Raw genomic sequence first — 16067 nt, 5'->3', positions numbered from 1 at the left:
CATTGCCAGAAATCAGAAATTCTAATTTATTATTATTTTTTTTATTATTCATCTTAGTGGTCCAAACACGACCACCACAACTGGCTTTTTCTGTGGGTACAGCCAGGGATGAGCAGTATTTCAGATATATGTAATTAAAATACGTATTTGAAAGGCAAAATATTTTTATTATTATTTTTAAAAGCATTTACAAAAGTAATTTGCAATTAAGTATATATTTTTTTCCACACAGTATTTTGTATTTGAATTTTAAATACTTTTTTATGTGTTTATGCCTATCTTTAGGTACAGCGAATGCCCTCCACTAGCTGCTTGCCTACTGAGTCAGATGAGTCTCTGCCTGCCAGAACCTCCAGAAGTGAGCTTGGACTGAGCTTTGATGCATGGTACATCAATCTGACATGCCTCTCATCTCCCCGTGTCTCTGCCATCAAAACACCCCTGAAGGTATTTTGATGGAATAAACCCAAATGGGCAGCTTCGGTTTGAGGAGGGGGAACTTGTACATCACAGCATGCTAGGGTTTAATATTCTTATGAGTGCTGGCATTCATACTGATAAACTAGCTGCTTTTCCCGAGGCCCAGACCATCATCATTTCACATAACTATTCCTCTATAGACTTCTCTGCATGAGCGAAAAAAAAGTAAAAAAGAGTGATGTGGATATTGGGTATCTATATGTCTTCTATGGAAATTAAGTGGTTTGTCATAAGGAAAAATAAAAAGCAGCTTCTGGGATAACATGATATCTTAACCAATGGAAGTAGAGCAAAATGCTAAAATAGGAATTAGAGTTATAGCCTGTATAAACGTTGAAGAAGTTTGGAGAAATGCTGACCATGGCTCGTTACTAATGCTTCCCATACATTAAAATGCCATAAGAAAATACTTGTGGCTCAGAAGTGTTAGTCAGTGAATCTTCTGCCTCAAAATATGAGAATATTGTATAATAACATTTTTTATGACCCATGGGAGTGTATTCGTGTCGCTTGATTATTCCTGCTTTCCATCAACTATACAAATGCACACGCTTCAGTTACCATTCCAAGGCTTTAAAAAGGTCTCTGAAGCTCACACTGTTTCTTTTACTGCATTACTATAAAGCACACTTGCTACTGTATTAAAAACAGCTACTTGTGTCAAAAGGTGTGTGTGTGAATGAAGTATAATGACCTGTTAACTCTTTGTTAAAGATTCTCTGCCAATCTGATAACAGTCATTATACACAGATTCTCATTGTGACAGAGATATGTAAGCACCCTGGCTACCGTATAGAAAACAGCTATGTGTCAAAAGGTGTGTGTGTGTGTGTGTGTCTCTCTCTCTCTCTCTCTCTCTCTCTGTCTCTCTGTGTGTGTGAATGAAGAATAATGACCTGTCTTCTCTTTGTTAAAGGATTCTCTGCCAATCTGATAACAGACATTATACATAGATTCTCATTGTGACAGAGACATGAATTAAAAATGCAGACATTCACGTTTACAAGATCAATTAATTGCCCAACCGGAATATGTGATTAACAGAAGATACAGTAAGACTTAATCAAGGTGTATTCATCATAAAATATTTTTTTCATACACCTAAAGAATTTTTTCATGTGCATATTTCTGCAAATCTTGACCTGGCATGGAAGCATCAGGTTGTTTTTAATATGCATTTTGTGCACCATGTGATAAATGTTGTTTCAGAGAATCAGGGACTAGCTTGTCACATTGCTGCTATATTTAGTCAGACAGTTGAATGTAAGAGACACACAGAAACAGTCTGGGCTGATTATGTTTGACAGCTCTCTTCTCCCTTCTCCTTGAAACTTTAGCTGATAGATTTCCATAAAAACACACACAGATACATAAGTGTGAAAGATCAAGCAAACTCATCTGTATGCGTTCTTGTGCATGAGAACTGTGAAAAACTAAACAAATGTAGTCCTAAAGTAGAACAGTGCCCACTTCTTTGATTTGAACCAACTGTGGCGGGCACAGTGTGGTTGAGAAAGCACATAATTCAGGCAGATATCAGAGTTCTCCAGGAGCATCATTACAGACAAAAGAGAAGATTGAAGAACATTATGTTTCTCTGAGACTAATTTAGAGGAACTGAAGGGATAGTTCTGAAAGTATACCATCTACTCCCTCCCTCCAAACTTCTATGATTTTGGTTCTATGGACACAAAATGAGATTTATAGGAATGTTCAAGCTGCTCTATTCCATGAATGAATGTATACAGGAACTTGGGTTGTCAATTATAAAAAAGTTACTTCTATTTTCAATAGCTACTAAGTTACAACTTTTACATGAGTGACATGAATATTAGGATATAAATAAACTCTTGGAGAAATCTACACCACCACTAGAGGGCAAATTACTTCATTCAGTCGCATAAGTGGGAAACAAGTACAAATAACACATTTGTAATTGTACACATAAGTACAGTTTAATATATATATATATATATATATATATATATATATATATATATATATATATATTAGGGGTGTAACGATACACGTATTTGTATTGAACCGTTCGGTACGAGGCTTTCGGTTCGGTACGCGGTACGCATTATGTACCGAACAGTTCGTTGAACTAATTCATTATATTTGAAAAAATAAAAATAAAAAAAGTGAAATATAATGATATGCGTTCAACAAGGTAGCCCAATAACCCAAATGATGTAACAGGCAACGCCCCTGACACCCCTGAATAAGAAAAAAACACCAACTTATATGTTTATGTTAGGCTACTCAGTCAGGCGCTCGCTCACTCAGTATGTGCTGAGTGAGCAGGCAGTTCATGCAAGGTACGCGGTGGCCAATGCATTTAACAGACCACAAATAGAAGATCCTCCAATAACCAACAGGTCTGGTGTTTGGGTGCACTTTGGATTCCCTGTAAGCTATAATGGTGATGGCAAGAGAGTGGTGGATAAAAAAACAATGGTCGCATCTGCTACATGACAATAGGGTACACCAGCGGGAAAAAAAAAAAAAAAAACACCAGCGGGAATACTTGTCAACTCATTTACGACGACATCACCTTAGTGTGTCAGTATCTGGGAAAAGACGAAAAAAAGGAGAAACATACACGCAACAAACTATCCCCGCAGGATTTAGTCAGACATTTCCAACTGACTCAAACAGGGCAAAAGACATCACCACGGCGATTGGGGGGCTACATTTATGTTACATTTACATCATAGCCGCGGATATGAGACATTACTATTTACCATTCATTCTGTCATCACCATTATAGCTTACAGGGAATCCAAAGTGCACCCAAACACCAGACCTGTTGGTTATTGGAGGATCTTCTATTTCTGGTCCGTTAAATGCATTAGACATTTTGCAACGAGCCTTCAGCGCGTGCTGAGTGAGCGAGCACCTTTTTAATTTAGTTTTAGTCTTAGTCTTTTGACTATAATTCTTTTTAGTTTTAGTCAAGTTTTAGTCATCTGATTTGTTTTAATTTTAGTCTTATTTTAGTCGACTAAAATTGCTTGGTATTTTAGTCGACTAAAATAAGACTAAAATCAATAACAGATTTACTAGACAATTTTTTAAAATTCAACTTTATTTCAACACAACTGTGTCTTTATTTCGATTCAAAAGCTTTTATGCAGCAACAAACACTGTCATGATAATGTAAACAATAACTAGCTGCCAATTGACCATCAATAAAAGAAAAATAAAGTTAGGTCCAGGACCTTAAAGCTTACAGCTGAGCTGAACAAGGAGTGCATAAATTTAAAGTAAATATTTAATAAGTTGGGTGGATAAAAAAAGTAACAAGATTTTATAAGGTATTCATTTGTCTAGCAATATTGTATGTTTTAAATACTATTAAATAATACTTTAATATTGTTAGATTAGTATGTATAATGATAGGATGTGAACATTCACGTTTCACATGACTAATATAGAAATATTTGTGATATTGTCAACAAGTAGAACATTATAAAATATACTAAACATTAGTATTAATCAAATGTATGCATCATAATATTACGTATTAGTATTGTGCTCTCATCTAACTTGAAGAAGGGGCTATTTTACAGTACTTTCAGTTCGTAATATTTAATGCTACAACATCTACGCACTGCAGTCTTCCAATTTTGCTTAGCTCAATAAACAAAAGAACATCGTTGTGAAATTACATTTGAGAAAATGTCCAGGTGGCTCGTCTGTAAATGTCTTTTCAAATTGGTCGTGTTGCCACGAATGAGCGCTCCGCGTGCTTTACACTTTGTTTTGTTTTGTTCGTCGTCAAATGTGAAGTGAGCTGTGGACATTTTGTCGCTCTTTTAGACATCACCTCTTCGAATGCCGACTTCCCGGGAGCTCATTTAAAAACTGAAAACCTTCGCTTCACGTCTCAATAAGTCAGGCTCATATTGGTTCTCTTCTCTCACGCAGTCTCGCCTGTTCCGTTTTGCCGGTTCTTTTGTTCATTCCTCGCATCTCTCCCGTCTGCTGATTTGATTTTCGTCACAGTCTATTTTCGTCTCGTCCTTTATTCGTTGACGATAATGTCAATCAATTTAGTCATAGTTTTAGTCTCCATCAGTGCCTTCTTTTTTTAGTTTTCGTCCGCAAAAATATATTCGTGACGAAAATAATGACGAAAATATTTAGTCAACGAAATTAACACTGAAATGGATTTGCAGATCTAAAAATCACTTGCAGTAGGCTAGCTCTGCTACTAAATTTATTTCAAAACTGCAATCCATATACAACTATGATCAGCTGTTTCTTCATCTTGGCTGAGCTTTCAACGTTGTTACGAAAGGATGAAGCTGATTGGTTAGTTCTTGTCACATGACCCGTGGTGCGCTTGCGGCATTCTGAAAAGTTGAGATGTTTTTACATTTTGCTGTATCTAAAACGTACCGAACCGAACCGTGACATCAGTGTATCGTATCGAACCGAACCGTGAATTTTGTGAACCGTTACACCCCTATTATATATATATATTTTAGAAAACGTATATCAGATTTCAGATTTAAATGAACCTAATTAAATTCAGTGATGCTGATGAAACAAACTTGTATTGGATTACTTGAACGTACTATATTTGCCAAAACGGCTAAATAAACAACAGCCTATGGTAAAAACAATCTGCCCATGTCTATGTATGGTTTTGTACGGCTATTTGCTCTGGTGGACATGACTCTATCAGTGTCGACAAACACAACCTGTTTTGCAACAGTCTGTCTGGGACAAGAAAGCATTGGGACAAGAGTGCCCTTAAGGGTTCACTGTATTATTTTAAACCAGCCTCTGTATATCTCTGTCTTGTAGACAGAACTTGGCAGAACTTCCAGATGAAATGATCGACTTTGTCTTAAAAGCAGAAAGTCTGAGGAAACCATGTCTAACTTCACTGTGACACCTGCACTTTGTGATGAAAGAAGAGTAAAATGAACCGTTGTAACTCGGTATTGACATGACATATTTCTGCACTTTTTTCAGTGATACTTTATCAAAGCCAGGGATGTCTCTTTGATGTTAGAGAAGTAAAAAAGGGCAACAGGAAAGACACTTGATTGCTTTCAAACATCTCAGAATGTCAGCAGCCTTCTCATAGCCACAGGTCATTCTGCGATTAATGAAAGCATGTACAGTAGCTAAAGTCCACTGAGTTAATGGGAAAATTATATAGAGTAGAGATGCGTGGATCAGCTCAAGCGTCACCCGAATCCACTGCTCCAAACAAATTATACACCCACCATCCACCACTCTGATTTAGATTTCCGCCCCAACCAGCACCCAACTGTCACATTACAATTATTCCAATTCTTAGTTTTGCATGATGATATGATGAATGGATGGTTTCTGTCACTGTTACTTCCTGAACAGGTGAACGCGCGCTCACACACACACACACAGACACACACACATACAACACACACAACTTAAATATGTTGAGCCTGTCTGGCTGCCTGATAAAAAAGATATTTGCATCATTAATGATCGATCTCATCCACCCTAAACCCACCTGCAATTAATCAGAATGTATTTATTTATTACCCAACCTGCGGATTATCCACAGCGCCCGCGGATATAACCGTGATCTATGCATCACTAATATAGAGTGTGTATTATTTCCACTACAGGAAGAGAGGTGAGTCTCTCTGGACCTTGAATGGGTTTAGCTGACTTGAGATGGGGTTAGATATAGTGTGGGACCAGCAGCTCGTAATCTGAGTGTCATACTGTGTGCTAAGTGCTTCCGGATTTAGCACTGGCCTGGTATTAGGGATGCTGTCGTGAAGAGGAGGACTATATGGTACAGAACTGCAAAACATGCAGCTGGCTTTACAAGAGTGAGAAAGAGAAAGTTTGGAGTTTGTAGTTTGATACATCAGTAACTTAAAGGGATACAATGACAATTAATTTACACACCCTTATGTATGACTTTATTCTGCAGCACACTGAAGATCTTTAAAGAAACTTTCAAAAGAAATGTTTATTTATTTATTTATTTTTGTTATTTTTTTTGGTCCATACAATGAAAACCACTGCATGGACAGAAACTTCTTTACTATTCCATAGTTCAGATACAACATAAAGGTGAGTAAAAGATCAATGCTTTTAATTAATTTACTTCAAACTATTTTTTCATTTAAATTATAACTTTTTTGCCTTTTCCTGTTTTAATGTTTTTTAAATGTTATTTCTTCCTGTGATACAAAGCTGAATTTTCTGCAAAAACTACTCCAGTCACATGATCCTTCAGAAATCATTCTAATGTGTTAAATATTTAGGGCTCAAGAAACAATTTTTATTATTGTCAATGTGCCGTTCAATATTTTTGTGAAAACGGAGATGCTGTTTTTTCTTTATGAATAAGTTCAAGGAAGTGTTCTTACTGAGTAAAGGTATTGATTGCTTTAAAGAATAACTGCATTATTTCTCTTCCGGGAATACAGACAATAAATAATGATGACTCATCCTGAACTACACAGATTTTTGTCCAATCACATGCCATCTACAATGATGAACACCGCATGCAACGGGCCAGCTAAAATGATCCTTTCCCAAATTGTGCTCTTGCGGACATACAATACCCATTTTAGCTTTCAGAAGTGTGCGAGCGCCCCCTTTGCGGCCATAATGTGCCCTCAATGAGAACTTTTGCCGAGCCTGCACTGCAAGGGCGAGTCTACGTGGGAGCTAGGGTTGGCACCTGCCCCCACTGAAATCTGGTTGGCCACCCCAGGTGCACCCCCACCACATATCTTGCGATACACTTGTTTTTATTATATTTCTAACTGCATCAGTGGCAGTCTTTCTTCTATAGACTTTTTTCTGTATAATTTCAGGCAGTTTCTATAGAGTTATCTTAATGAAAAATGTCACTCACAAGCAGCATTTCCTTTTTTTCTCACACAAAACTTTGCAAAGTGTGTGGCCATATAACAAAAGTTCTACATTTTGAATGGATTATACTTATTATACTCTCTATCACCTTCTATACCCATGGCTGAAGTGCCCTTGTGCAAGGCACTGAACCTCCAGTTACTCCCCGGGCGCTGGATATATAGCTGCCCACTGCTCCAGGTGTGTATTCACAGTGTGTTCACTTCTCACAGCTGTGTGTGTGTGCACTTGGATGGGTTAAATGCAGAGCATTCTGAGTATGGGTTGCCATACTTGGCAAATGTCACGACTTTAACTTTTTCTTTTTCTTTGTTCATTGTAATCTCACAAGGTTCTGTTATGACAAATGAATTTCTACACTGTGCGATCAATTTATTATTTGCATCATGTATACACTCTGTATGTTATAATGAGAGGATTCGACTGTATAACTCAGCACGGGAACAAAGACTTGTGTATGTTGTAGCCTCTAGCAGGGTTTCCCATACATTGACTTATTTGTGGCAGCCTGCCTCAATATCAACACTGACCACCACAAATATATTTTACTAAATGCTTTGTCTTTGATGAATAAACATGAGCACTGTACGTTTCAAAATCGAAATGTGGTGTTTTTATACTAATGTATCTTTTTTGAAGGGAACCGATTGTCTCATGAAAAAGTAGTGTTCATGCTGTTTTGATTACATCCATTTCCAGGAAAACTGCTAGTTCTCCTGCCCTTAAAGCGCATCCTGCTGGCAGAGAATGAATTTGCTCTTCCAATAAGCCCATCTGGTGTTTTATATTTACATTATAAACATATATATCTTTCATTCATCGAATATGTAAAATCTTTCATGGGAACATTTAATTTATTAGATTTTATGAATCCCAAAAATATTAACCTAATTAACCTATACATCAAGTTACAGTGATAAAATGAAATTCAGTTAGATCAGGTAGAAATAGCTCCCTAAAATAACATTTGCAGGTTAGAACTTAGTAATAGTGTACCATAGATTCTACAATGTTTTTTTTTTCTTATCATCATGCTCACCACCCTCTTTTGATGCAGTGCCCACCCCCAAATCACACCCCACCCCCATCCCCGGTTTAAAATGTTCTAGACATGCCTCTGCCGCACTGAAGTGAGCTCAGCAGCAGACTTCTACCTGACAGTCAAAGCGGCTTTGCGTTATAAAAGTGTGGACTCTGAGGAAGACCGGGAGGGTTTAGGGAGCAATTTGGGACAGGGCCTATAAAGTAGCAAGGTTCATGGCTCTGGCAAACTAATCATAACTGGGTATTTTTTTTAAAGAGAGGGTCACTTCAATATGTCCCATCCGCACTCTGTTTCAATAAAAAATACATCAACACAGGAATGGAAACTATGCTAGTCAGGCAATTTCATTCAGTCTTTAATACAAGGCCTAAAACTAATGCTGCTATATGCACATAATGACAGTGACCTAGATTGCTCATATGTCCCAAAGAAAGAGAAATAGTCTGAATGTGAGAGATAGAGAAAGCATGAGTGAAAGAGACAGGGAGATAAAGATGCCTTACCAACAGATAAAAGTTTCTTGATGCACACTCAGTAAGCAGCACCATTCCTCTAATGCAGCATCACTGCAGAATATTAAAACATTCCTGCTGGATCTGTGCAAAGATTGCTTTGTGACGCTAAGCAAGGTGCCTTTATTAAGCAAACCAATCTAAATCCATTCATGCTAATGTAGGCCACATCCAAGAGCACAATCCACATGTAATAACCACTAAACATTCTTTTCATATTCAGATTGACCATTGAAAGACCTTCTCGAATTAAAACTCACCAGAACTTCTTTGGCCTCCTGATTCGGAAGGGAGAGCAAGGCATTGTGGATCTGTCAGACTAATTGAGATCTGTGTTCCTTACTGAAGGTCTCAGGCAGTCCCTTACAAGAGGCCTACAGACGGGATTATGGCCTAATTCTGGATCTCAGTAGTCAGATCCTGTCTCACTCTGACAAGCTAATGAATCTTCCTCCGTTAAGTGTCTTCTTCCTCTCAGACTCTTTCAAAGACTCAAAATAAGTATAATACATAAATTTGCATATATTTCTGATGAATTCCCACTATATACACACCATTATAATAATAATAATAATAATAAAAATCTATAATTGTAAGTTCTCTACCTTACTTTGGTATATTTGACAATAGATAATATTTTATATCCTGTTTCCAAAATATTCCGGCAATGGACTAGCTATCAAAGTCTCATCACAAAGCCACTGAAGTGTGATGTTAAAGGCTGCTTGAAGAAATCCTCAAAGTGTCCTCAACTGCTCTGTGCCTTCAGAAGAAAACAGTGTGGAAGGATGGACGCGGTAGGTCTCTCTTCCTGCAGGCTGTTTGCCACAGCGGCGGAGACTGATGCAGGCAGGGTCCTGAGGTTACACGTGGAGGGACGGATGCCGTCTGAGCCTGGAATCTGGTTTATCCCATGGGTTTGTTAGGACTGACCTTCAGACTGCTGTCCATCTGCGTCTAGCATCCAGAGCAGGCCTTTACACAGGCCTGCCAGCACACACACACTCTCAGTCACAGAGACGGGCGTGAGAGTGTCGCATGTGCGCCTCAGCCAGTTCGTCCTGCCAAAACTGCAGAGCTGTCTTCCGTCGCTGTGGCAACAAGGCAGCAGGACTGCAGTGTGTCCTCTGTGCTCCGGACCATTCTCATCCCAAAACCTCTGACTGAATCAAAAACATTTAATATGTCTGTCCTCGCTCTGAATGGCTTTGTGACACTCCCCGAGCAGAATCAAACAATCCCACATCTTGACATTTAAGATTTTAGGAGTTACAACAAACAGTAAAAATCTATAATTTCGTGAGTTGGAATTTGAATCTATCCGACTATCTGTTTTTCTCACTATATACTGTATCTGTCTGTCTATCTGTCAATTAATCCGTCTGTCCACCCAGCCATAAGGCCATTTCTAAAATCCAATGCTTATTTAATGCTTATGCCAATATTTAAATCTTTCCTTGAAAAAAAAACATATGTATATATAAAAACTTATATGAATCTCTTTGAATTTCAATTAATTTTAAATTAATTATATTATTATTATTTTTTTCATTCATTCCCTGAATTTGTATAGCAATTCTGTATACTCTTAGGTTTTTTTTTTAACCTAATTAAAACTCAGGAACTAAATTAAAATGTAATTTAATCTAAATTAAATTCTGAATGGTGCACATCTCAGCAACAATGAAGGTTTTATAAAAGCAGTTAAAATGGCAATAAGCTGGTAAATGGAATGAAGGAAAATGAAGGAAAAGGCAGCTACAACACCAAGGGCCTTTGAATGGTTTCCTTCCGAGTCACTTGCAGCGGACAGAAAATTGTCTTTCCTCTGTAACTGTGTCCAGGCTGATACCCTTGAGCAAAACAGCATAAAAGCTTGTGGTTTCTGGAACGGCTCTTTCAGGCTATGGCTAAGTTACATAAAAAAGACAGCACTTACCACAAACTCCTGGCTCTGGAAAATGTCTTGTCAACTCTAAAATAACAAAAAGATAAATAAAAAAAGAAGAAAAAACTTTTTTTAGTAAAAGGCAAAACTATATATTTTTTTTAACAATATAGCCCAAAACTGTGATCATAAATATATAAATAAACACATCAGTATCCCTTCATTGAAAACACATAGCTTTTTGGTAACAAATGCAGAGAAATTTGGAGGCATATTCATTTATCATTTATTAAGTATTTAAAAATGAATTTTATTGCAACAGGGGAAGTGATACTGGGGTGGGGGGGGATCATGTGAACTCAATATGGCAGTCATCCTAAGGGGGTGACCTTTCCCCCACAGAATAAAACAACATATAAAAATGTATAAAATTATTTGAGCAATTTGTTTCTAAAGTAGAACCATTTGTTCTCAGTTGACATTTAAAAGCAATCTATCTCAACTAAAAACACAAAAAAACAGCTAGCAGTGACTGAAATTAATTTTTTCCTTATACTATAAAAAATCTGGCAATACACATTGTGTCAATAAAATGTTGCATCCCTGAAACACAGAAGATTATATTGCATAACAAGAGACATACATTTAAATAGTAAACTAAAATAAGCAATATGCTCTGCAGCTGTAAAAAAAAATAAAAAAATTCCCAGACACATCAGTTGTTCTGTATGTGTTTCCCCTGCTGCTGTTTAGATGCTCTTACATTTCCAGTGTTGTTTTACTCAAAGTGCACATCTAAGTCAGACAGACGGTAGAGTACACAGCTTTAAGCCCATCCATCTTTCCAGGAACCTGTCTGTCATGGATTAGGCTGCATACTATTAGGTTTCATACAATGCTGGCTAACATCTATGGTATTCCAGACCTACGGTAGAGACAGAAATAGATGCAGAGATGTTGCTCTTAAATACTAGAGCACTAACACAATATAAATGGACTGAAAGTATCACTGTGTGTGTGTGTGTGTGTGTGTTTTGTTGACAGCCGTGGTACAGTGGACTTTGAATTCACTATCCCGCCTCACCTCCTCATAATAGACAAGAGGACCATCGAGGTCACGGATGTTGATTTTCCTGACAGCCTCTCATTTCCAATAAGACAGCTGATGTTAAACGCTGACACCTTTCGTGGCATTCAGAGTCAAGAACATCAAGGGATGTTTCTACAAAAGTATAGTGCTATTGTTATTTATAGTATATTCTCACTGCAACTCCATACATGTTTGATGGCACTGAGAAAGCAGAGGCAGTGTGGGGTATCAAAACAGGAGATCAGTGTTTCCTTTTTGTTGTTTTGCAGGCAATACACCTAGCTTTGCTAGCAATGATATTGTGTCACATATCTGTATCTGTTTACACTTGTGATTTACTATTCAGAATGAATAAAGGCCAGTCACAAGATCGTAGTCACAGTTCTCATGAGTTCTCAAGGCGGCCTAACACCAGCAAAGTATTTTGTTTAGGAGAAAGAGTCTCACATATACTGCAACACAGCTTCATTCCATTCAACAGCTTCCCTCTGACTCATGGCTTGTTTTCAGTCTGGTATTGTTTGTGTATTACAAAGAGAGACAAAAGGTGGCTTCCTTAATCCAAGTCACTTAAAAGTCTGATAAAAGATCCATCTCTCTATTAAACAGAGGCTTTGTTTCGCGGTTTCATTACTGGAACATAAGCGAACACTGTAGGTTCAGTAATTAACCCTCAGCCAAACTGAAATACATTAGATTTTCTAAATTTTTCCATTGAGTGTAGGTGACCTAAAGTACAGTGAAGACCTTGGCTTAAATCTCTGTTGCCTTTAGGCACCAAGCCTAAAGTATGTGCCTTCAGTTCACACTTCGCTAGAGTTAAACGATAATTTATTCTCCCTCATGACCTTATACAACATGTTTGCATGACATAAATAGATATTTCATTGAACAGTCCTGTTCAAATATTGGTGTTTTTGCTGCATTTATTTATATAGAGTTTAACAGTACTATTGTGAAATATTACAATTTAAATGAACTGTTTTCTGTTTATATAATTAAAAAAATATATTCCTCTTGCAAGGCAGCCATGACTCCAGTCTTCATTTTCACATGGTCCTTCAGAAATCATTCTAATATGCAAATTTGATGCCCAAGAAACATTTCTTATTCTTAGCTATGCTGAAAACAGTGTCGGTTAATATTTTTATTGAAACTGACATTCAATTTTTCATTCTTTGATAAACAAAGAGTTCAAAACAACAGCATCTATTTGAAACAGAAACACTTCTAATCTCAAATGAGATTATCAGCAAAGAAAAAAAAACATTTTTTACATGTTTAGTTTTGGTGTATACTACTGTAAGTTCTTTCAAGCATACACAAGTATTCTAAACTAAACCTTGAGCAACTTACTCAAAAGCTGTTATTATTGATTTGTGTGTGTGTGTGTATGTGTGTGCTGGTAGGTTTTAATTTTATAGTTTGATCCATTTATAAGAACAATCCACAAACCTCAACCAATCCACACAATCTGTTTGACAGAAAGAGACAGAATTCCTGTGTGTGGATTAAAAAACATAATTACTGTCAGTTCTGATGTCTGTACTGTGAGGACGTCCAGTCTCTTGAGTTTAATTAGCCTCACATCATATCCACAAATAAACAGTAAAAGCCTCAGTTGCTCAAAAACATAAACGACACATCACTCAAAGACACCCCAAAGACCATGAGACACTCAAACTATCAACCTGTATGTAAATGATCCCTAGACAGATCAATAAATTTTATTGTTTACTATTCACGAGCGCTAATATTTATGATGTTTTTGACATTGTCAAATGGTCAGAAATCAGCACTGCCAACAAAAGATCAGAACTCCAGTCATGGAGTCAGCCCACAGGAGAATCATAAAACATGATATTTTTTCATCCTTGGACTCACGTTCACCTCCTCTTCTGTAACAGAATCCTCACGAAGGGGAAATTGAGTCTGGGTGTGGTAAAACTCTGAAGCCAAGCTTTGACTGAGCCAAAATATCCTGCAGAGGATTACGGCTCAACGGAATGCATTATAGAAACATAAACATACATAAACATTAAACATACACTAAGCCAAATATATATATATTTTTAAATATTAATGATCTTTTGACATCACAATTCTTTTGCAAATATTCTAAATGAAATATCTGCACTTATAAATTCATTAAATATGTGCATCAACGGTTCACGCAGAACTTTATCTTGAAAACGTCAGGCGGCTTCCTTCGTCTTGAATACTGTGCTTCATGCAGAAATGAATGTTATGTAGGTTATTTGGATTGATTACTTTATAATTGCAAGTACTTTGTGACTACAGTATATAATGGATTAACAGAGAAATGAGCAAACAACATTTATAAAGTGGGCAGGTTTAGTATTGTTTTCATGCTGAGTAAATGACACAATATTACAGCAGATTATCAAAAGAACAATAAAAAAAAGTTTGTGATTGCCGATAAAGATGTTTTCCATGTCTCTGTGCTATAAACAATGTTCAAAATTTTTTTTTCAAAGAACTTTCTTATGCTCCCAAGGTTGCATTTATTTGATCAAAATTACAGTAATATTGTGAAATATTACAAAAAAAATAAAACAGTAATTTACTGATTTAGGGCACAAGAAACATTTCTTTATTTCTTTTATCAATGATGAAAACTGTCTATTTTTTATAGAAACTGTGATACATTTTTTGGTCTGGAATTAGTGACGAATAGTAAAAAAAAAAGCATTTATTTGAAATAGAAATCATTTGTAACATTATAAATGTCTTTACTGTCACTTTTGTCAACTTAATGCCAATTTAAACTGTCAATTTAATGTGTCCTTGCTGAATACTAGTAATAATTACTTTCTAAATAAAAAATATGAAAGGAAAAATTGTGTACTTAGAAGGAATATACAGCACAGCAAGCATATTTTACAGCCAATAATCTTTCAATATGGGAAACATAAGACATTCCTGATATATCACATCAGAAAGAAAGATGTTTCTTCTTTTCATACTCTTCATACTCTGAATACTGTTGTGTTTTAAGAAATGATGCAAGGGACTTGTGCGGAAACAGTATGTCACTGTTGACAGATACTATAATGTTTTAGTATGTGAGTGTTTAAGGAGGAAGGAGTTACACCTGCTTTCATGGGAACAGAAGTTAACCAAGAGAACAGCCCTCTATGCCAATACACTGTGTACCATAACAAGACCCTTATATAAACACCCATCAATTTTTAATGACACTGGAACACAGAGGAACAATACCCCAGCAAAAAGAGCATGTGTATCAACAGCACATGTTTTAGTGTCCGTCTTCTTGTGGAATAATGAATAATGTTCAAGTGATATACATCAAATGAAAACCACAAAGTGTGAAGCGAAGCAGGCAACAATATCCAGTGCAACATTCAACATCTGAAAGCAGCCACTGAAATACAGTAAAGAGTAACAGTGCAGTGGATGTCTACATTGTGACAGCCAGATGAATGCATACAGGTGTCTCAACACATGCAGACTGTCTCGCAGCTCTTCAGGTTTCAGCAGAAGTGTGTCTCCTAGCTGTGATGTCCACATTTGTTGTTACACAACAGCACAGGTGCAGAGACCCATTAAAACAGCAGCAGCACCTGTCATGTGACACAGAGGGCTGGAATGTGTGACAGCATTTTGAAATTTGAGCTGGGGTAAGTTCACTAAATAAATGTAAATTATGCTCAGTACTGATTAAAGGGATACTCCACCCCAAAATGAACATTTTGTCATTAATCACTTACCCCCATGTCGTTCCAAACATGTAAAATCTTTGTTTCTGCTTCGGAACACAATTTAAGATATTTAAGATGAAAACTGGGAGGCCTTTGAATGTTCCATAGACTGCCAAATAAGTAACACTGTCAAAGTCCAGAAAATTATGAAAAGCATTGTCAGAATAGTCCATAAGACATAAAGTTATGAAGTGATGAGAAGACTTTTTGTACAATATATATATATATATATATATATATATATATATATATATATATATATATATATGTATGTATGTTACAAAAATAACTACTTTATTCAACAATTCCTTTATCAACAGTCTCTTCTGTGTCTCTCCATATCACTCAAACTGCGCTATTTACGTTATTTTGTAATTTTTGTTTTCTTCGCTTACAAAAAATATTCCCG

General features: G+C 36.6%; 1 protein-coding gene across 9 annotated transcripts in view; it reads right to left on the bottom strand.

Moving 5' to 3' along the window:
* LOC113068393 (rap1 GTPase-activating protein 1-like) overlaps positions 1–16067 on the bottom strand; it is a 72751-nt gene that overhangs the window by 53795 nt on the left and 2889 nt on the right. For all 9 annotated transcript variants that reach the window (XM_026241157.1, XM_026241160.1, XM_026241158.1 and 6 more), the window contains exon 2: positions 10877–10912. In XM_026241157.1, the coding sequence (XP_026096942.1) occupies positions 10877–10912 (36 nt within the window). The remainder of the gene's footprint in view (positions 1–10876; positions 10913–16067) is intronic.

This window comes from Carassius auratus, linkage group LG44F (assembly GCF_003368295.1).
Source record: "Carassius auratus strain Wakin linkage group LG44F, ASM336829v1, whole genome shotgun sequence".
NCBI classification, from domain to species: Eukaryota; Metazoa; Chordata; class Actinopteri; order Cypriniformes; family Cyprinidae; genus Carassius; species Carassius auratus.
Note: the sequence above shows the minus strand (reverse complement) of the source record. Positions and strands in the feature narration are given on the sequence as shown.